Raw genomic sequence first — 23,543 nt, forward strand, 5'->3', positions numbered from 1 at the left:
TTTTAGTAAGTCCAGAATAATAGTGGTCTGCGCTTTTTCTTTAAATGTTGCTGCACTTAACTTTAGGTACTTTTTCTTAGGAGCAGGACCAATGTGAAATTTATAAGCCTTTATCAGTTACCTACATGGCTTGTTCATGACTTCATGTTAATGAAATAAAGCAAAGACTTCTTCAGGGTTTAGAGGGTTTAAATAAAAAGATATTTTATCATGAATTCAACATGGTCCCTGCTCCTACATCCATGAGTACCTGAAGTTTGCTTTTTGTTCATGTCAACACTGTAACAAACCACAAAACTAAATTCTAATCCTCTGAATTGTACTGGGATAGTAGAGATGAAACTCAAACTGTATACTAGAGGTAAGTGCAGAAAGATTTCTTCTAATTTGGGTGAATTGGTCCTTAAACTTAGCCTTAACGTATAGTAATGGTTACAGCAATCTGACTGCAGTTGTCTGGATGAACTGTAGATGGAGCCAAAGTTAAAACACTGGAGTGAATCCGACACACTGCTGCAGCTTTAAAGAGCCAGACACACAAACTAACCAAACCAGCCAAAGGTTGACCAAGTCAACCTGATCCAGTCCTGAAATATATGATGGTCATTCACCATAAATAAACAGAGCCATGCCTCTATATAATAAAAGATACATTAAAAGTATCACCCTAACCTTAAAACAGGTATTTATGAGCTTCACACAGTCAGTCAACGTTCTACAGTGATCTCAGAGAAGGTCGGGCTATCATGAAAAACCTGCAACCATTTATTCTGAGGGGAAAAAAAACACTAAAAACATGTGAACTGAGGGGAAACAGTTGAAAACCATTTCTGAGCACTGACCTTTAAAAAAGCTGGAACTGAGCGTCCTCTAGTGTTCAACTGGTTGTATAACAATGGTGGCAAAAAGCTTGGAGGTGTGTTGCACCAAATGTGTGACAACTGAAGCTCGTCTGACTGATCCTATAAAGGTAAGTGGTTTATCCTCAAGATACCATCAAGCTGTTGTGTTCAAAATGGGTCAAACGTAGATTTTTGTTTATGTAAAGCAGAAACTACAGTGCAGTACAAAGTCTTATATGGAGCCTGGAAGACGCCTCTAGATAAACGTAAACGTAACGGTGTTTAAATGTAATCAGTTTATACATTAACATGTTTTAAAAGGTGATTACAAGTGAATGCATTAGAATGATTAGTACAGGAACAGTGAGCTGATTGATCAGCTGTTCTGTGTTGTGGTGTGGGGTCAGAGGTCATCGGCTGAGCTACCTCCTGTTGCTGCTCTGTGGGTTGGACACCATTTAAATGATGAAGCAAATTCACTGTGAGATGGAATATGACAGGAAGACTATAGAGAAGTCACAAAATAATCTACCAGCACCTCTGAGGCTCTAAACAGAGAGAGGCTAGCTGTTTACAGCCTTTATGCTGCAAGTTCTAGCTCCAGACATAAGTGTACAGGCATAAGAGCGGTGTCGATCTTCTCATCTAACTCTCAGCAACAAAGCAAATGTACATATAAATGTATAAATTATCACTAAAAATGTATATATTTAGTCTAGTTGCACACTCCAGAATCCACAGAAAAACACACATGACTAGAGATAAAATAACTGCAGAGACAGGAAAGAAAAGTTAGTGTAACAAAAACACTCAAATGTTTCGTTTTAAGGTGGCTTCTTTTTACTACACCTTTGCCATGTGACTATGACTGGGTAACTGAGTAATAAATTACAACAGACCATTAAATACCATCAAATGTTCTTTCAGAATATAATAATCACGTGAAAGAAAACACTTGAATTATCACAAAGGGAAAAAATGCCAGGATTTGATTGACGGATCAATATTTGGCACTCGGCACAGTACTTGTCGTCTCGTCTAAACAGATATAAAAACATAAGTTCACTCGCAATAATCCATGACACACAGATGCGTGTAGTTTTTACCTGTGTGTATTTAATGACTGATGCAGAGGACGTCATGTCGGTGTCTCTGAGCTACAGACACATTGTTGGAATGATAAAACAAAAAACTACAGTGGATCAGGGTCACCTGGAGCTTGGCACGTACAGCAATGAATGATTCAACTTAAAAACATACAGTTTACAGACATACACACACATTATTTCTCTATAATCTCCTATAACACACACTTACACATTTGCATTTTAACACAGAAATGATGCAAACAACCCGTGTGCACCAATTTCAACTTTGCAGCACTTTGAGCTGCTACGCTCCAAATATACAGAAAGGGAAGTGTTCAGATGTGTCCGGGAAAATGTACACAAATGAGGTGTGTATTTCTGGATGTGTAAGTGTGTGTGTGTGTACGTATCTCTGAGAGCAGCTACAAAAGTGACACACAAACACACATGCACCACTGACACTCTCTATCTCACATACAGACTACATTTCCCATGTTTTTTTGTTTTGTTTTTTTTACAATATAACCATTCAAGATCTCCAAACAAATGAAATACGCTGCCAAAAAACCTTTAAAAACACTCCGCTGACACAAGACACGTGTGCAAGAGCATAGGAGTGACCTCCGATAGCATACATTTTGGTTCTAAGGCATTATTGTAGTTCCACAGGACTAGTGCTGTTGCTGCAGTGTGCTTGTCTGCACGCTGACTGTGTCTCCTATTGAAAACCTTTACTTCCATCCGCAGTCATCTGTCATTCAGTGTATTTTTATTTTTAGCACCATGGGAATCTCTCCTTCAATCAGAATCATGTCACTCCGAGAGACAGCTGTGAAAATATTCCCTTCCAACTGAAAAAAGTATTTTTTTTTTTTTTTTAGGGTGAGGTGGAAACTGGAAACATCCATGGAAGTTGTTCGGTTTGTTACAAGATGGTGCAAAACTCAAAAACAAGCGTGGACACATACACAACATAATGCAAGGCTTAACATTAACATCACAGATCATTTGGAAAATTCTCCATTTTTATATATTTTTGTCCATCTCATGATGGTTGTCTGCATAAGCAAAAAAAGGGCAAATGTCGGACTCGAGCCTTTAGTTTTTGTTCTTTTCTCTGTACACACAGACACACACACAGTAAACACACATGGGTTTTACAATAAGACATGAAATAAAATCATCTGCAGCCGTTCTGAGCTGGGTTGAAGAGACCGGTTCCCAGGCATCAAAGGCAATAAAAATGTCTGTTTCCTCTCAGTTACTGTGGATATGAGCAGCCGTCGGATCACAGTAAGTCGCACAGTTCAAGGAGCCTGAAAGACTCCCCGTGTTGGATGCAGTTTCTTTTAGGTCGAAGCATCCGTTAGTTTATAATTCTGAATATGAATCTAGTGTGTTTATGTGTATCTCAGTAAACTGATTCGGATCCTCAGCAACCCTCTGTCCTCACTGAGGGTTAGCTTGATGTTTCCAGCGATGAAAACCATCTCCTCCAGAGAAAATGGGTCACTCATTTGTCAGCATGTTTCCCCCACGTTTTTTTTTTTTATATCTCATTGTTTTACCGGTTTCATCTCGAAGTGCAATGACCTGCACGGAGCCACGGAGGGGGACCAATGTTCACATAAAGTATCGTCTTCCTCCAATGGCTTTTTTGGCGAACGTCCACATTCTGTCTGTGGGTCCGAGAAGAGGGGACAGGCTGTACTTTTCTCGTTGCCATGGTGAAGGTCAGGGTAACAGTGGTGGGGCTGCGCAGAGGTCAGAGGTCACGGGGCTGCGTGTGAGGTCATTTCCTGGTGTGAAGGCTCTCCTGGAACTTGGTGCTCGTGTAGCGGATGTGGAAGCCCTTCTTGCTGATTGTGTCGTCGCTATGGAAACGGATGAGCATAGCACCTCCGGGAGAGTAAATTCCCTCCCTGGGCTGAGGACGAGAAGACAGACAGAGAACCATGAGACATATGAGACAGTTTCCAGACATTTAGAGGTCCATATCACTCGTTCTGTTCATTAAACACTTGTAATAATTTATGTTACAGTGTGGTGTTGCTACTTTTATGTGAAGGATCTGATCGCTTTATTCACAATGAACATCTGGTCTGCATTATCTTTTGTCAAAGTTTTATTGTTATGAGGTTACACATCAATAATTTGTTAATAATTTAAACTGCTTTAGGGATGCAGCAATGAATTGACTTCACCGCAGTGTAAAAAGTCACCATTTAGAAACCTGTTTAATGTACCGAGTGGGTTAAGCTGGACAGCCCATCTATAGAGGAATGGTAAAATTATATTTAAAAAACTATATTTAAGGGAAATCGTCCCTAAACACACTTCTTCTGTTAAACTTTTTTGCAGTTTATTTCTCTTCTCAACTTTTAACTGTTAAAACAAAACACTCCATGTTTGTTTGTTGTATAAAAAATGTTTTAAAAAATGGATGGCTGTGCAATATTATCAACTAATGATACTTATGTAAAGTGATGTCAAAATGTGATTTCAAATAAAGGAAAAAAGAATAAAAGTAATTGATAAAAATGTTTTCAGAATGAGTTCAGAATATGAAGGCAATCACAACATGGCTGAATTTCAGTACACATACACAAAAACATAATTTTTCAAAGCCATAGTTTGATAAATATAAATATTTTAAAAATGTAGCAAAACAAAGTAGCTTTACAAAGACGAACATAATACAAAAAAAAAGCTGATTCAAGCAAAGAAAGTTCAGCTGATTCCAAATGGAAATTAATGTGTGAACATTTGTAGTTAAATAAAAGAGCAACATTATTCTATAGTTTTACAGATTTTCAACCAATTGTAAGGACTAGAACCAACACTGTGTGTCCTCAATACTTTCTGCCTTCCCTCCGCTGTCTGTGGCTCTGAGCCACAAGCCCATTGGTTTGCAAATCATTTCATTCAGTAAAGTCTTAAAACAGCTGGACACTGTAGTTTTTGGTAAAACTTACCTAAACAGGACTAAATAATGCATTTGTTGGGGGGTAAATTAATTTGCAGAGTAATACACATTTGGTGATCTAGTGAGTTTACAGCTATAGCAGTAAAATATGTCATCCAGTGTCCAGACCTTCATGCCAAATGTAAATAAATGAAAACTAATGGCTGAATACAGTCAGAAAAATAGATAAAAATTGTAGTTAGGAGTCAAACCATTGGTGTAGTCCTTCAACAATGGCATCAAAGATGAAAAATTAGTCTTTGATAAGAGCTTCAAATCTTACCCCTGAACCACAGAAGCGCCCAAGTCGATGTGAGTTGGCGTCGTACCCATTGTACAGCTCAATGTAGTCATAACCACAGTCAGCCTCCTCCTCCACCTCAAATGTAATGAAGCTCAGCTCGATGCCGTAGCCCTGTTCAGCTGTCAGCAGCCATTCACAGTCAGTGTGACCCGGATAATTATTGTCTCCAAACTGGGAGTGAGAGTAGAGGTTCTTCTGACGAACTTCAGCCTTCAGGCGGCCTCCACACTCTGCAGAGACACAGCATTTTTAATCAGTAAGATAAGGTTTCTTGTATATTTTGTGTAGTCCACAACTGAGTGTGACTTTATGAATTATTTCATCATGCGTGTGCTGATGTGAACCACTAGAGGGAGATGTTGCTCTTATAAAAACTACTCAAACTTGAGAAGATGCTGAATGATGCTCTATGCAGACAAAAAAACTCACACAGTGTCACACCTGCTAACACACGTAAACACTTCCACACAGACACACACCTGTAGAGTGTGTAGCTTGAAAGCCCTTCCTTTGTACTGAGGCGTCAGAAATGAAGCGGAGGTACATCTTGTTGCTGGTGGAGACCAACTGCTCCGGGATCTTACTGCCACACAATCGACCCAAGATGGCTGCTGTGTCACTGTCACCATCAAAGGCCTCCAGATGGTCATACGCACATTCCTGGTGCTGCTCAATTTCGAATTCATTGAAGGTCTGGAAAGGTAAAAGCAGAGAGGGTGAATGGTTACTGAGTAAGATATGAGCGGCTGCTGAAACATTAATCGTTGACTTTGCTGTCCACAGTTTTCATTGGGACTATTTCTTTGTTAGAAAGTAGTTCAAGTGAAAACTTCTGAAGCTGGGATCCCTCGATTATCCAGAATAACTGGGACAGTGTTGCATTTTTTTTAATGCTCTGAGCACCACAAATGAATCTGTGTTGACCTCCATTGTATCAAGAAGATGGCAGAAATCTCAGTGGCAGAGAACTCAAAACCTTAAAACTATCTGTGTCGTTAGAAATGCTTGTTTTTTGTTCATTTATAAAATTTGGGTAAACTAACTCTTTGAAACTACAAGTGTCCATACGTGTAGCGTCCATATGTGGCTATAAAGTAAGAGGTAAAATGGAAGAAGGTGAAATTCTGCCAGAAATCCCAACTCTGCTTCTGCTGCAGTAAACTCTGAACTTAGCTCTGTCTGTACTGGATGATCTGTGGCTTTCTCCCCATTTTGTGCATTAAAGCATTTTAGTTTTGCGGGTTTGGTTTGGTGATGTTTCCTCACACAGGAATTACAACAAAGCTACAAAGAAAGAGAGAAATGAAAGTCAGAGTGAAAAGGAGAGAGGAGAAGAGGACATTAGAAAGAAATTAATGACAAAGAGTGTATCCTTTGTCAGAGCCTTTGTTGTGATGTATGAGTCATTTCCTTCAGCGTGTCTCTGAGTTCATGAAGCTGGATGGCGAAGTCACCTAGTCACTTAGTTTGTCGATCAGTCATACAGTGAGTTTTTAGAGCTTTGGTGTGACCAAAAGGACGAAAATGAGAGCGGTGAGCTCGAACCGGAGTAACAAGGATGCTATAAAGGTACAAATAATCAATGTGTTTCATTGATACATTAAACCTTAAATAAAAGCAGAGCACCTTTTACGTGCTACATGTTTTGACAAATGTCTTTCTGAGCTCAATAATTTATTATTAGCCTCGATAGCCTAACTTTTATACAAGAAATAGTCATACTAGTTTAAATTTGTTTGATTTGATAAATTTGTTTGATAATATTTCCTATGTTTGTTGCGCAAGGGTTTTGTACAAAAGCAATTAAAAGTCAGCTCCAAATAAAGGCAAAATAAAAGCCTGAGCTAATAATTGAAGTTTTCCAGTAATATAAATGGATATACTATAAATATTATAGCCACTTTAACCAAAATAACACAACTTTCTGTCACTAATATGTAAACTGATTGCTAAAATATTGGTTGAGGTGGCTGAGAATGCTGTAAATAATTCTTCAGTCTGTCTTCTCTTCTTCGTCAGTGTTGCACACCTTTAAAACTGTTTAAAACTGTACATTATAATATATTTGCATATTCTAAAACACTACAGAGCAGAGTCTCTGCTTCCTTCTTCTTTGCCTACACGTTGCTTACACACCGACATGCATGTACACACTGTCACGATTCATAATCTAATCAAGTCACCGTGAGCTGAGTCATAACACCTTGCAGGCCTCTCTCCCACACACAGTCACACACCTCTTTGATTGTGTCCTGAACTGTGCTCCATCACGCCACCACAAACACCACACTGAATTGATTTTTAACAAACCAGACGGAAAGAGAGAGTGAAGGTGGGCCGATGCGAGGACGCCGTTACTGAGAGATTGTTGAGGTCGTGATGGCTTCCAGATGTTTCAGACTGTAGCTCGGCTGAGAAACATTCATCTGTTGGTTTGTGGATATGTTTACTACTCCCGAGAGAGTGTAAAGTGTGCGAAAGTTTATGTGCGAGTGAAGAAGCAATAACAGAATGACCTTCATGTCTACGCTCAGATGTCTAGTATTAAATTTATCTCGCTGTGATGTCATTACACTGGATATAAAAAGCACCTCTGTTAATCTCAACACACACAAGGACAAATTTCCCAATTTGTGTGTATTTGTGTGTAAGTCACATGTAGTCAGACACTCAAAACAGGTGCAAAATGTGTCACGATAGCTGATGATGTTATTTGTGCTTTCAGTTACGTAAGCGATAATAAGAGATTATCGAAACTAAATGACAGTTGATGACAATTTTGAAAACATGCAGCGAGCTCAGCATGTGGCTGCAGAGTGGAAGTGAGGTGAAGAGCCAAATCCAGTGTGTGTGTGTGTGTGTGTGTGTGTGTGTGTGTGTGTGTGTGAGAGCGTTTGACTGTGTGCCTAGACCGGGAATGGGTGTTTGTGTGTATGTGTCATATTTGGGAGCATGAGTGGAGGAGGATTATCTGAAGCAAGCTGTGTGAATGTGAGCATGTGTGCGCCTCTATTTGTATTTCTGTGAGGACCAATTTGAGTTCCAGGGTTGAGATATACACATGTTTTATCCTGGTTAATTGATTAGTTGACTGACAGAAAAAAATTATGTAATTTTTCAAGCTTAAATATCAACATCAGTCAGTTCCAGTTTCTCTAATGGGAGGATTTGCCACTTTTCTTTGTGTTATGTGACAAAGAAATAAAAATTTTATCATGAAGATTTATCACTAGTGGAAATAGGCTTTCCCTCCAAAGCCAATGAGTTTGGGCAATTTCCTCCTCCTGCAGAGGTTGCTTACATGCATCCTCAGAAATTAATGTTACAAGATGTAATAAAGCACAAAGCGGGAGCAGCTGCTGACTCGAAAAACAAATAATAGTGGCAGAAAGTTTTGAAGAGAAAGTAACAGAACTTTGTTGCAACTGCTGCTTTTTCTGTCCTGATCTAAACATTAACAAAGTAACCTTCTCAAGAGATGCCATGTTTAGATATTGTGTTATGTATTGTTTATGTTTCACGGCATGATGGTGCAGAATCTCGGCTGGGGCCTTTCTGTGTGGAGTTTGTGCATGTTTTCCCATGTCTGTGTGGGTTCTCTCCGGGTACTCCCATCGTCCAAAGACATGCTGGTTAATTGGAGACTCTAAATTGCCCGTAGGTGACTCTGATGACGATAAGTGGTTAGACAAAAAGGATTGTTTTTGTTGTTGAAGTTCTCGAAAATAGATGTCGACCACAGATTGTCCTCTGTCCACTGGTAGCCTACATGTACATTATAATCCTCCGTCTGCATATAAAATATACATGCGAGTAGCCGAATAATGCAGTTTGTATTTCAGCTGGTCTCCGTGCTGGTAAAAAGCAGAAGTATCGTAGTATTTATAGCACTAGAGTGATGAGTGATGACCCTAACCCGGTCCTCACTTCTTCAAAGAGCTGTTTGATGGTTAACGCCAACATCGAAGTCATCGCTAATATCACTTCTCTCTCTCTCTCTCTCACACACACAATATTACTCCTAAATGCATACATCTGCAGTCACAATGGATCTGAAAAGAATCTGAAGACGACTATCTGTGGTGACACAGAAATGCTTACATGCACAAATGCATGCATGTGGATGCACATGCAAGCTAAATGCACTGAACACACACACAGAAAGACACAAGGACACAGATGGCTACTGCCCAAAGCCTCTTTCTAACGCATGAGCACACGCTTGCAGTTAGCCCGAATATACAAACGTGCACTTTCTCCCCCATTCACATTTCGGTTTCATAAGTGGAACATGGGGAAGAGAGATCAAGCAAGAAGGGGGAGAGCAGCCTGAGGCTTTTACATATGTTATGACACCACAGACAGAATAATGTATTGTTATAAGGACGGGAAGAAGGCCAATAATGCTAAAGGGTTTAAAGAATGGATGAAAAATCCTTCACAAGCTCCAAAATCTGCATGATTTCTGCACACTTACTATCTTGACTCTGTGTCCTGGCGTGGCTGTGATGTCCCAGGTGCACTCCTTACGGCTAGGATACTTGTCTGGCCAGTTGGGGCTGCTCAGGGTCCCACTAGGGCTGTGGATCTTATGCTCACATTCAGCTGGACACACACAAACACACGTAAGCACACACACAGAGAGGAAGTTAAAATCATGGCTGCAGAGGAAAAGGTCAGAGGAAATGGAAAGGGAACAGGAAGGAGAGAAACCAGAGAACCAAAAGAGAGAGAAACGATTTCAAAGAAACACATCCTGATGACAAGTTCAGTGTGAATTTCACAGGAACGCATGCACGCATGGTTAAATAAACACTGCTACAGTAAGACTTCTGCACTTTGCATTGATGGAATATAGTACACAAAGAACAAGTAGAACAAGTCATGCATTACCTACAGTTACCTACCTAGTTACATTCAGACACACAGTACACATCATAAACACAGCTTTCTAAAATCAGGGTTCTTGTTAATTGGATATTCATCAAATGGATGGATAAAAAGACAGCATGTGTAGAATTGGATCTAAGCACTGAGCTTAAAAATATGTTCCTAGTAGGCCACAGTTAAAGGTCGTACACTGTTAATGTGTACAGCAAATTGAATCAATTCACATTTAGGATTCAGGATCCATTCTGGAAGTGTTTACCAAGTGAATAATTAAAGAAAAACCCAGAATAAATTAATAGAGAAACAAAGCAAATTCAGATGTTTCAATCATTGATTTGATGAGATTATGTCTTCTTCACAGTCATCAGATCTCAACCTAATTGAAGGCTGATCTTCACCTCTTGCTGGGATCTTCTCCAAAGCAACAAAAAATAGTTTTCATAAGAAAAATAATAATAATCTGGGACCTGCATTATGTTACAGAAACAGGGAGAGGACAAATTAATAAATATTGCTGTAAATGCACAAAAAGTTGGCGAAAAGACTCTCTGTTGCCAGCTGCTCCATTATTGCTTTGTTAGTTACTTCCAGACTTTGCACTGCCGAGCAATAGCAACATAATTCCACTAAAAGAAGAATCCACTTTGAAATGCAGCCTCAGTTGTTCACTGACATTTAATTTTAATTGTCACATCAGACCACCACACCGTGAGCATAAAAAAAAGTCTACCTACTGACATGATACAGATTTAAGCTCTGATAGCAGTTAACACCATAATTGTTGTCTGACGTAGCAGCAAAGAAGTTTCACAACATCAAATCATCAGGAAATAGTTTACAGCATTGTAATATTACAAGGAATTTAGTAAATAACAATTTTCATGTCTACGGGGGCGTAGATAAATATTGCTGTAAATGCACAAAAAGGTTATTTTCCATCTATTGTCTCTGTTATTGCTTAGTATTGTTGAGCAATAGCAACAAAATTCAAAATAGAATTCACTTTGAAATGCAGCATCACTGATGGCTGTCACTGATGGGCAACTGACTCTAATATTGCATTTCATGACACGCAACACATCCACTGAGGGCTATTATCAATGTGGCATGCTAACAACTGTGAAGCAACTCTTTCTGGTTAAAGTTGCCAACTGTTTTCCTCCTGGAGAGTTTGCACCTCTTAAAAAATGGACCAGAAACTGCAGGCGTCACAGCCACACATGGCTTTTGTGTGTGTCTGATTGCATGTGTGTCTATGGTGCGAGTTACATGAATGTCATGGATTAATGAAGGTGATGGTAGGAGGTAGGAGGCATGCACAAGACAACAAGATGTATTCCAGAGTGACGGTTTTTATTTATAGAGTCAGACAAACTGAACCCATGTACAGAATGAGATGGATGAGTTTACAAGAACAGTGTAAAAATGTAACGTAAGTATTAAATACAGGCGTCATATTATTCAACACACTCTGTTGTCACAAAACAAAACGTCTAGCTGTTGACATGATACAGATTTAAGCTCTGATAACTGTGTCGTCTGACATAGCAGCATTCACATTATCAAGTGGTTAACAGGAAATATTGTACAGCATCACTAGTAAAATAACAGTTTAAATGTAATCCCTAAGAGCATGAAGAGTACAGCTTTCCACTGCTGATGGCTCATAGTGTCACACACAGCCGGCAGGTGACTGCTATCACCACTAAAAGATGATTTTTATATTACACAACATGTCAGGCTATCCAAATGTCCATCACATGCTGATACTTCCACACTTATACAGTGTCCACACAAAGATTGTGTCTGTGTGATGGGACTATGGGTTTACATGACTTTACCAGGTTACTGGGTCAAGCTCGTCTAATGTACACACCAACACACACACATATACACACAGGAAGACGGCGCTACATGTGAAACTTTCAGGCTCCCAGATGTTTGAAACATGAGTGTTTTTATGAGCAGCACAGGGAGCCTTTAGTGAGGTGTGTATGTGTGTATTGATGTGGTGTGTGTGCACACGTTCAAAAGTTCAACTTCAAAGAGCCGAGTATAATATGTCAATTCAACAGTTGTGCGTGTGTGTGTGTGTATACATGGGAATCTGCTCATAGGTTTTAAGGAAATAATGTTTGTTTTTTGTCAAAGTGAAATTTGAAACCTGATACACAAACGGTCACTTGCAGGCAGAGCTGTTTTTAAGTAAAGTTTAAGTTAAGTCTCAAGTCGTTCATAGTAAGTGTTAACACAGGCCGACCCCGGACCACAGACTGCTAACATGTCACAAATAAAAGCTAGGTAGGATAGGATATAGCTGCTGTAGTTACTATGAACCAAGTCAAGCAAGTTAAGATAAGTCCAAGTCAAGTCTCAAGTCTTTCAGATATCATCTTGAGTCTTTCAGAGAAAGTCTTGATTCCTTTAGGGCAAGCTCAAGCCAAGCAACTCTTTCAAAGTAAATCTCAAGTTCTTTAGTGTAAGACTAAGTCAAATATATCATCTGAGTCTTCCAGAGTAGGTCTTAAGTCTTTTAAGTCTCAGCAACCAGAGCTATGTTCAAGTCTTTAGGGGTTAGTTCAGTTTGAGTCATTTGGGACAAGTCCAAGTCAAGTCTCACGTCCTAAATAACAGGTCCAAGTCAAGTTTCAGTGAAAAGAGATGACCTGCAACCTGGGGTTACTCAAATGCAAGTTATTTAAGACAGGTCCAAGTCTTCTTAAACAGAGCTATGGTGAGTAACAACCAGCATTGGTTTTAGGTTTTTCAGGTCCAGTTCTATTTAAGTCTTTTAGGAACTAGTCAAGTGTCAAATCTTTCAAAGTAAATCTCAGGTCCTTTAAATTCAAGTCAAGTCTCAAGTTCAACAAAGTAAGTTTCACGTCCTTAAGAACAAGTCGAAGTCAAATCTCAGGTCTAGGTTTAGATCAAACATTACAGTTACACAGCATTTGAACATGTTTCTTCTATACTGTGTCAAGAGTTGGTTATGAGTCATTTTGTCCAATGTTTTTAAAAACTTTCTTGCTCTCGCTTAGAAGCTTGAGACTTGAATGTTTTGAAGTTTCAAAGTCAAGGTCATGTCTCTAGCCTTCATTTATGTCACTTCATGTAACACATGTCCAAGTCACATGTCTTAAACCTCAACTCTACAGCTCTGCTTGCAGGCTCCAAGTGTGGAAATGTATGTATGCTTAGAAAACACTTCTCAAATGGAAAGAGCCAGTCTGTTGTCAGGTGGACTCTGATGTGGATAAACAGAGTAATATGATGTATGACGGTGACTGTTCTTGTGAATAAGCACATGCTTGTGTGAATGTGGCAACACGTGCATGTGTGGTCCAATGTTTTTATGCCAGTGTGTGTGCTGATGTGAATGTACGTGAAACCCACCTTCCTTACAGTCATGTTTGTTCTCATGCAGTATAAAGCCATGGCGACACTGACAAACGTAAGAGCCCACTGTGTTGATGCACTCGTGCTGGCAGCCGCCGTTGTCCTTGCTGCACTCATCTTTGTCTGTGAGAGATACACATGCAACACATCACTCATGTGGAGACAGCAAAAAAGACGGGGGTGGAGGGAAGCAAGAGGTCAAGCAGGGGAAAGGAGTGGAAGGATGAGACCTTAAGGAAAGGGAGGAGAGTTTGGAAAAAGAAAAGAAATGATAAGACAACAAGAGAACAGTGATAAAATGAGAAGACCAGACGGAAATCAAATCAAACTAGGAAGGTGAGGTTCACAAAAAAGGTACAAACAACAAGACAAACATAGACATAAATATCTAGCAGTCATTCTAGGCAAACATGGACACCTAGAACATCTGTAAGACTGCATGATACTGTTTATTATTCACCTGTCAAGTTAAAGTTTTTATTACAGGGCTGAGATTCAAAGCAAAGAGAGATGGTGGACAGTGTGCTTAACCCCAGTCACAGCTTTGCAGCTGTTTCTGAGCACATGAGGCCTGTCGAGCTTTGGATTTTAGCATTTCCTAAACCAAAAACACAAGAGCAAAAAAGTAATAATGAATAGGTAAAAGTGTTTATCAGTAACTACCTCACTACAAAAAGTAGTAACTGAGTGCTACTTGTGGGATTACATGAAACAAAGCCCGGTTCAGAACGGACACATCCACTGTTCGATATAACCCACAGTGTGGAAACTGGTCCTGTATACTGCTTTATATCAGTGTTAGCAGCTGTGCACTTTATTGGATCATTGATGATTTGTGATGCTTTTCCCGAACTCTTTGGTTAATCCACATCCCTGAAGTATTTTCTTTTACAAGGAAGAATTAAACACATAAATAGATCTGCAATGTAACAACAATGCTGTGTCTTCTACATACTGAGGATGCTAATTATTTTTGCAGAGGACATGTAGCTTTAGCTCCAATCTGTTAGCATTAAATCATGTATGTAGTCATCAAATACGTATTTAAGATCCTTGACAGGGTTCTCACTATATATGTGGTGTGCTACGATAGAAAGCATGACAAGTGCAGCAACAGTAACTAAAGGGGGATGGGGCCTAGCAAAGGGTGAATTAAGTTGGGTCATCACAGCTTTAAATATTGGCTGCAGAACAACTGTTTTGAAATACAGATCTAAAGTTTTCCAAAAGAAAGTTCAGAGGGAAGGAAAGTATAATGAAAAGAAACCATTGAGAAAGTTAGCATTAAGGCGACAACAGAGGGCTACAAAGGGTTAAATTAGTTAGTAAGTTAGTTAGTTAGTGTGTGGTTTTGTTGGCCTGTAAAACTGTCTTTGTGCTGCTCTTTGGTTATGACTGCTTTGTGGTCAACCTCTGATCCTGGCTCTAATACGTCACTGACCGTAACAGTTTTCAGATCAGTTGCGCTCTCCTCGAGGCCAGACCACTGCAGCTATGTCAGTCTGAATCGTTCACTCAGCCAACTGAAGAGAAATTGTAAAATGTGTGACGAGAGCTTCTGTCATCACGTTTGGATCTTGTAAGCGTTCGGAGAGATACTGGAGACCTACTTCTCTGTGATTTTCATGTCCACCCGGTACATGGTAGGGTATGTGGGCCATTACGTTGTCATGGTGACGCCTAAATCTAGACCACAAATCCTCCCCTAATAAATAATTTGATTAGATTTTTGTTCCATAAATTTGCATACAAACAAGGAGAACTGATTTTCTTGAATGCCTCGCTGCTGTATATATTTGATCGTTTTGGCTAATTAAAACCTAATTAGGCTAAAAAAAATAACTCATTACCATAAGTGATTATAGATTGCAGTGTTTCAGGGTTAAATTAGTCAGAAAAGTGTAAAACATAGCATTAAAAAACATAAAAATGAAATGATTCAGTCAGTTTAGCTGCAGCTGAAAAACTTTTTACAGATACGGTTCAAGAAACTAGTTCCTTACAAAAAGTTAAATGAGAAGATCAACATCACTCTGAAGTCTGTAAATATGAAGTTATATCCAGCAGCCAGTGAGCTTAGTTTAGCATAAGCCTGGATTTCCAAAGGAAAAAGAAATCCCCCTATCAGCACGTCTGATAAACGTCTACCTGCAGTGATCACAAGATAACAGGAAATCACTATGCCTGGCCAAGAAATACAACATAAAAACAACTATTTATTATTATTTTTGCATAAACTAAACTAACGAAACACCCTCCATTTTCTGTAACTGCCTCCTCCTCCTCCTTATCAGGGTCGTGGGGGGCTGGAGCCTATACTAACAGAGAGCAGGAGGACAAGTTTTAATTAATGAGCTTTAGATGTGTTACATTTGGACAGAGACAGCTGTTTCCCCTGTTTTCAGTCTTTGTGCTACAATAAGCTTAGCTTAACTTCAGATTTATCACAGAAATGTGTGGTGTTGATCTTTGCAGCTAACGCTGAGAAAGAAAACAGATATGTGTATTTACTGTTTCCTCCTTTGCTTTGCCACAAGTAGCTTTACGCTTGTTAAAATCTTATTCCGCTCTGTCTGATACTATCATATATATTCTGGATTAGTTTGTGTTGACAAGCTAGTCATGCCATCATTGAATTTATTTGATGTTTACAGTGGGTGAAATATTCAAAGACTTACAGATGTATTCCCAAATGTTTTATGAATATTTCCAAATTCAGCCTTACAGGTCTTCACCACAAGTATTGAAATAAAGTTCTCTGTAAACCTTCTCAGTGTTGATTGCACAGTATGAGTTTATAATGACTGACTCACTGGCAGGCTGCTGCTTGTTATGAGGCTCAAATATCTGTAGAACAAAAACTAAAAGGACCGGCACAAATTAATTGTTTTCTCGCTTTTTGCTAATTTTTCCCCCCTCATCCTTTCATTTGTGGCTTCTTCTAACCACACAGCTTCTCTTCAGTATCACTGGGTGATGACAAAGGCGCTTTAGTGAAGCTGAACACTGGTGGAACAGAGCGGCTCACAGGGTAGAGGTGGAAAGAGCAGTGAAGACTCGCTGTGTGCGTCTCTGTGTGTGTTAGGGGGCTGCCACACTGACAACAGTGACGGTGTCAGAGACAGAAACAGAGGGGTGAGGATTTACAAATGACTGCACAGGAAGACGGAGCATGTACCGGGAGAGTGTGGGAGACATTTGTGATCATAAGTGAGAGACTGATTCCTATAAAGAGATGTGAGATTAGACACAGACGCCGAGTCTCACCTCAACTCAAGAGCTTGTGAATCAAACTAGATCTGCTTTTAATGAAACCACTAAATCCTCCTCGCTCTCTCTCTCTCTCTCTCCTCTCGCTGTGTGTGTGTGTTTGTCTGTGTCTGATGTGGTATTATGGTGCTATTGTGGGCTCAGTCTCACCCTATCACAGGCTAAGAAGCTTTGCAGTTGATGCTACGCAGTGTTCATTGTAGATTTCTTCGGGTCAAGCACACAATGTCCACATGCACACACACACATGCATGCACACGCACTCTCACATGGATTAGTAGTGTGTGGGAGGCCGAAGGGACCTCCCTAAAGCTGCTGGATCTTTGCCAACCAAAAGCTATCCTTGGAAACTTCTGACAACAGCAGAGCACTCAGACAGCAACTTTTAACACACGCACACACACACACACATTATCCATCGTTGTTATCGTTTAACTACGTATCCCAGGTGTTCTGCAGGTAGTTGTTTTTTGAAGAGATCAGCTGACAGCTTTACTTCCTCTGAAAGAGGACGAAGAGGCCAAAATGTTACATTGAAGTTGCCTTTTGGATCAGTTTCACCATTTCCCTTTTAGGTTGTTAGAGTAAGTAAAGAGAAATTTGGATCTTTCCTTTAGGACAACTTCCTAAAACTTGTTATTATGTAATGTTAACATTCAACAAATTCATCCCTGCAACGGCAACAAGGGGATATTTGTTGTGTTTTTACTGGAGAATCATTGTGGTGTCCCAATTCCATACAACATACTAATTTAATTTAATCTAACTTGATTTGTTGAATAAATAGTGGTTAGTTGTGACATTTCTGGAACATATTAGATGATAAAAAAAAAGCTTTTCTACAGCTTACTACAAAACAGTACACTACATTAATTTGTGTGTACTCACTGTAATTAATAGGGAAATTATATAAAATTGGAAGAATGTATACTAAATAAGTATTATAAAATAATTAAATTGATATTTAATAAACACTTTTCTGTTCATATGAGACCGTTACAGGAGACTAAACTCTTCAGAAAACAAAGCTTCAGTAACATTTTGTTTAGTTTATAATGACTGATTGACTTGTATGGAGTTACTAATTAAAAAGAAATCGGGACAAAGCACATGTTTCCCTCTGGAGGAGAATAGATTCAACAATGATCCACGTCATTAAAACAGGATCCATCCATTCCCTCATCACACGGTAGACCGGAGCCAATCAGAGATGGTGACTACGAGGTCATGTTACCTCTGACCTTTGACGAGGTTGCCAGCTTGTTGTTGACATGGCCACGAACGGGAGAGCGGCCACGCTTTATGTCCTGGCATGACTCAAACACAAACATACGCTCTTGACACAGACCCAGCCTGTCTGAGGGAGAGAGGGCAGAGCGCAGGGTGGGTGCAGGAGGCCTGAGAGCCGGTGGAGGCTCAGGAGACACAGCATGACAGACGGACACAACACATGTACACAGGCAGAAAAACACAGGGGTATGCACACACATATGGCTATTTCCACAAATACTTAATAACCGTGCAAGCAGACAGGCGCACAAATTAACACACCGCGGAGGTGGGCAGGAGACACAAAACCAGCAGTTGATATTTAACCACGAATAATCTTTCCCTAATCTGAAACATTTTACTTGTCTCTGTAGTTGTCGCTAAGGATGGATGTTGTAGGAATAATTAATTAACACAATAGAATAAATTTAAATTAATTTAAAAACACATTAGTAATTTACATTTAAAACATTTTTGGGGGGTGTTGCAGGTTTATCCATGTCCATGATGATACAGGGCTGAAAAATCCTGCAAACTGATTGAAAAACTGAAGAAGACATACTGTGGGTGAATGTTAAACAGCTATTACAAACGTCTCCACTGCAGTTTACAGTCAGGAGATCAGATTTATCCTTGGCAAATTTTGGCTGCTCTGACAGTACAAGGGCCGCCCCTTCCCATGAGAAGCAGATTCTTAAAGGGGGCATAAAAAACTAAACTAAGTTAGTCTCCCCTGTCCACATGTTTTAAGAGGTGTCTCAATGAAACACTTTCTATTGCTAAAATGAAACACATTTGTTTTAACATGGGGGAATTTCACAGAACTACTTGCAGAAAATATTGGAACAGAGTTTAGCCTTGCTTGATGAGAATTAATTATGTGACTGTGTTTTGCTGCCATGCTATTTCCTGCATCTGAGCATTCTCTGATCCTATACTCCAACACCAGCCATGTGTTTGTCCTTGTTTTATGCATATGTTTGTTTTCATTCATATGTTTCTTTGCTTGTGTGTTTTGTTTTTGTTTTGTTTTAACAATATTAATGCTAGGTTGTTGTTGTTTTTTAACTCTGCATATGCATATTTCTGTTATCTGTTATGAGAGAATTTGAAAATAAAGTAAACAAAAGGAGCTCAGATTGGATTGCATAAATGACTTCATTCATTGTCTGTCTGTATGCTCAGTTTGTGCCAAACTACAAACACTGCTCTGCCCACCCAACAAATATAACATAAACATAAACACACACATACACACTCACGCACAGATGTAACACACAAGTCTTACCTGAGAAGAAGTGAGCCTTGAAGCCTTTCTTGGAAACAGTATTGTCAGACTTGAACTCAATCCTCATGTTGTTGTACTGAGACGTGATGACATCAGGAACCTCGGTGCCACAGTATTTACCATGTAGCTTAGAGTCGGACGAGAGGCCACTCCGCACCTCCACATAGTCGTATTTACACACCTTAACACACAAATAAGTCTCATGTAACACACATCCACCTCCATTATTCTTCAATTAAGAGACAGCCCACCAGCAAAGACAAACTCACCTCATTTCCCTCCAGCTCGAAGGCCTCAAACTGCATGGAGATACGATACTGAGTGGGGGCGACCACCTGCCACACACAGTTTTTGTTGGGTGGATACTCTTTAGGCCAACCAGGAGTGCTGATGGTCCCGTTCAGCTTAGAGAGGAGACCACCACATGCAGCTGGAAACATAAATTAGACAGAAACACACAGCACGTTTGTACAAGCCACAAGGACAGAACTACATCGGAAAAAGTAGAGCTGTTTCATTTTACATTGTGGTCGGAGTGGGGTTCCCCCTGACCCTGCCAAACCACATTGCACATTAGCGGGCGGAGATGAATCTGGTCAACGCTTAGTCAGTTGTTTTCACAATTGAGCTTTTAAACGCAAACTGCTTTTTACAGTTTTTATAGTTGCTTATATTGTTCCAGGGTACAAAAACTGTAACCAGTCAAATTTTCCCAACATGTTAATAAACTGAGCTGTCATTTTTATTTGAATGTGCACGGAGAATATTTCTGATTTGTTTATAGTTCGGATATGATGTAGTGAAGGATGGAATGTGGAGGACAAATAGGTTTGTTGTCAGCTGCATACTCTACGTGTACTTGATGATGCCACTGGGAATATTTGTCGTAGAGGAACCAGATTAAGCTCAAAGGAAAAGTGAAACGTGTGTGGAAAGTCAGTACTACTGATTCATTTCGAGGGGAAGTTGGTAACGTGACTTAACGCAAGTCGCTCACAAAACACCTGTAGAGTTCACCAAAGGTTTTCCTTAAACAACAACTCACTTTCTCGCCATGTCCCGTTATTTCCCCTGATCGTATTCATTATTGTTGTACTGTATTGTTGACCTTGTTCAGCCCCTGTCCCTCATGTAACTTGTATTTCTCCTTTTCTGAGGTGGGATAGGCGAAACGCCTTACAAAAATGAGCCCAAATATCACACACAAACTTTGAAAATCCACTTTCGACATTTTTTTCCCACACATTAATTCACTGCTGTTGCCAAGCAAATGACTGTGCTTCCAAGACACAGTATACAGCAAAACCACATTTTGGATATTACTCTTGTAAAACATTTTCTCTCTCAGAAGTGTTTTGTTAAGTTGTTTCAGCATGTGGGTCGTTACGGGTAGTTGATTTATTTTGTGGGATTAGAGGACCTTAACGGCATTTGTGGCATTGGAATAGTGAGGCATGTGGCTTTGTGTTGGAGAGATGTTTTTTCCTGTTGATGGAGGCCGTTCGGATGTTTTTTTTTCCTGATGACTTAGACTCATATCCTACAGAAACACACAGTGGCATACAAAGGAATGCGCATACATTCCTTTGTATGTGCATCCCCCACACACACACGCACACACACAGTTACCTTCACAGCTCTTCTTGTCAGGAGCTAGTTCATAGCCCGGGTCACAGGCACACTTGAAGCTGCCGAGAGTGTTTACACACCTCTGTTCACATCCACCATTGTCTGGCTTGGCACACTCATCCTCCTCTGAAAAACACACACGTCAGAGTACATTTTACACACACACAAAGAATGCTTTAGTTAAAAAGGAAAACACAATCAACACACGCACACACACCTTTGAAGAAGTTAGCAGCAAAGCCGGCCTTGTTAACCGTCCCATCTGAGACAAACTTCATCCACAGTGTATGAGAGGTGGAGCGCACATCCTCCGGTTTGTCATAGCCACAGAATCTACCAATCAGAGGGCTCGTCTCCAGAGGGCCATCTCGGACCTCCAGGTAGTCGTAAGCGCAGCTGTCATGCCTCTCGATCTGCAAAAATATTAATGTAGGGTAACATAAACACACAGTGAGACACACACACACTCCACCCATCACAGTTATTATCAAATATTTCCAGGACAGTAAAACCAAAACAGAAAAAAAGACTTCCCGACAAACAACCAAAAAACAAATTAAAACCAAAAACACATCATCAGCCACAAATTAAAACATTATGCACATATCAAATATTTGTAGTTGTATTTTCTTCTATCTTTTCAACAGTCTATGAATGAAACCCATATTTTAGTAAATTTATTGGCTGATTCAGACGTATGAATGCGCGTTTCTTTCCATCTTCTTCTATTATTACAATCATTTCAGTCAGACATTTCTGAAAACAGGGAGGGGTGGGTGGTGATCTCCAGTCCCAGTCGAAGATTTTTTTGGGCTGCATTCATTCCAACATCCTACTTTATTTTAACATCATCAGTGGACCTGCACCAGCTGAAACCAACAGAAGTAACAGAACCGCTACAGATGAACAGATTCTCCTGTTTAAAAACCAAAATCTAAAATCAGAAATAAAGTCCTAAAGTTCTCCCCAAAGCACTGAATTTCACAGTCTGTCCAAGAATCAGCCGACAAACAGCAGAAGAGGAACAGAGCTGAAAAGTATAGATCTGAAATGAATAGAACAGAATGTTATAGAACAGACTAGAAAAGAACAAGATATAGTAAAACTGAATAGAATATGGGATAGGACAGAATAGACTAGAACAGTATAAAATCTAATAGGATAGTAAAGAATAGAATAGTGTAGAACACAATAGACAGAGTGGAAAAGAGTGTAATAGGACAGAATAAACACAGGACAGATTAAAAATAGAATAGAATAGAATAGAAAGGTGTCTGAGACGGGTGCGATTTGAAAAGAGGTTGATCTCAGCTCCTGTGTGAAGGTGAACTTTGACCTCTGACCTTACATGTGTGAAGTCAGGTTGGAGACAGATTGAGTCATTTAGCACACTGACATTTTTACAGCGTTCAAACTACAAAACTAATCCTCAGCTGCCTGCTGTGTGTCTTTGTACACTCACACACACACACATACACCATCACTGTTATTAACTCCCAAGCAGCTATACGAGCGTGAAATTTGACCCAGACATTCCTGAGCACACGCACTCATATATACACACAGAGGGTGGACGGGGTGAAACACACAAACATGACCACACACACATAGGGATTGAGTCACCTCAAAGGCCTGGAAGCTGAGGCCGACGTTGTATCCCTCGGACACGGTGATCCTCCACACACACTCTTTGGAGGGTCTGTAGTCATCGGGATAGTTAGGAGACTGAATCTGTCCTGAGTCCTTTGTGATTTCTCCTCCACAGATCGCTGCACAGAAGACAGACAGACAGACAGACAGACAGACAGACAGACAGACAGACAGGATACATCAGCATCAACTGCACTGACCAGTAACACATGTGTATGTAGGTGGAGGAGTTACCTTCGTAAATTGCAGCAAAGCCTTTTCCCACCCAGTTGCTGCTGCTGCGGAACTCGATCCACATCCTGCTGTCGGTGGAGATCAAGACGTCAGGAACTTTATCTCCACAAAACCTGCCTGTAAAACACACACACACACACACACATGCAAAAAGTAAGAATCATAACTCAGATGAAATACAGAGATGAAATATATGACGTTAAATATCTGAGAAAACTTCTTCCTGTTAAGAGTCTGTGCTCAGACGTACATTAAAAAACACAGCCTCTTCAATCATTTCAGTACACGTCTGTACAACTCAGGTGCTGCCAGAGAGCTCTGAATCATATGGTTCAAGTTTTGCTGCAATGCAAAACAATGTCAACTGGCCTTTTGGACACATTCATGTGATACAGAATCGATGCAGTGCTACTGTCAGTCTGAACATGACCTTAACCCTGACAGCTCAACACACTGCAAATTTAATAAAACATGTGCAAATAGATCAAATATAAAAAAAATGCTGAAAACATTTTCACCAATTTGACACCTGCAGCATTTGTTGTCCCACCAAAAAAAGTTAATTTTCCAACAGCACTTATGGAAAGCAGACTTCTTTAATCAAAAAAAAAAAAATGGCAACAAGCCTGTCCCTGTCATATTCATCGCTTTTTAGCATGCCCTGGAAACATTCTTGTCATCTGTGCTACTTGCAGCACATTTATTTGATTTCATTTTC

The 23,543-nt window shown here is 39.9% G+C and overlaps 1 protein-coding gene across 4 annotated transcripts in view; it reads right to left on the reverse strand.

The window, feature by feature from the left end:
* Positions 1–1,664: 1,664 nt before the first annotated feature.
* tll1 (tolloid-like 1) overlaps positions 1,665–23,543 on the reverse strand; it is a 57,166-nt gene continuing 35,287 nt past the window's right edge. For 2 of the 4 annotated variants that reach the window (XM_027283558.1, XM_019266526.2), the window contains 12 exons: positions 22,826–22,942; positions 22,565–22,710; positions 21,159–21,354; positions 20,942–21,067; positions 19,582–19,742; positions 19,313–19,493; positions 17,990–18,112; positions 13,483–13,608; positions 9,677–9,804; positions 5,679–5,892; positions 5,179–5,429; positions 1,665–3,857 (listed from right to left, as the gene is read on the reverse strand). In XM_027283558.1, coding sequence (XP_027139359.1) covers positions 3,723–3,857; positions 5,179–5,429; positions 5,679–5,892; positions 9,677–9,804; positions 13,483–13,608; positions 17,990–18,112; positions 19,313–19,493; positions 19,582–19,742; positions 20,942–21,067; positions 21,159–21,354; positions 22,565–22,710; positions 22,826–22,942 — 1,904 coding nt within the window. In that variant the 3' untranslated portion in view covers positions 1,665–3,722. Of the gene's footprint in view, positions 3,858–5,178; positions 5,430–5,678; positions 5,893–9,676; positions 9,805–13,482; positions 13,609–17,989; positions 18,113–19,312; positions 19,494–19,581; positions 19,743–20,941; positions 21,068–21,158; positions 21,355–22,564; positions 22,711–22,825; positions 22,943–23,543 lie in introns of those variants that run through there. The other 2 variants (XM_010749399.3, XR_003463049.1) reach the window with 2 other exon arrangements.

This window comes from Larimichthys crocea, chromosome X, assembly GCF_000972845.2.
Source record: "Larimichthys crocea isolate SSNF chromosome X, L_crocea_2.0, whole genome shotgun sequence".
NCBI lineage: Eukaryota > Metazoa > Chordata > Actinopteri > Sciaenidae > Larimichthys > Larimichthys crocea.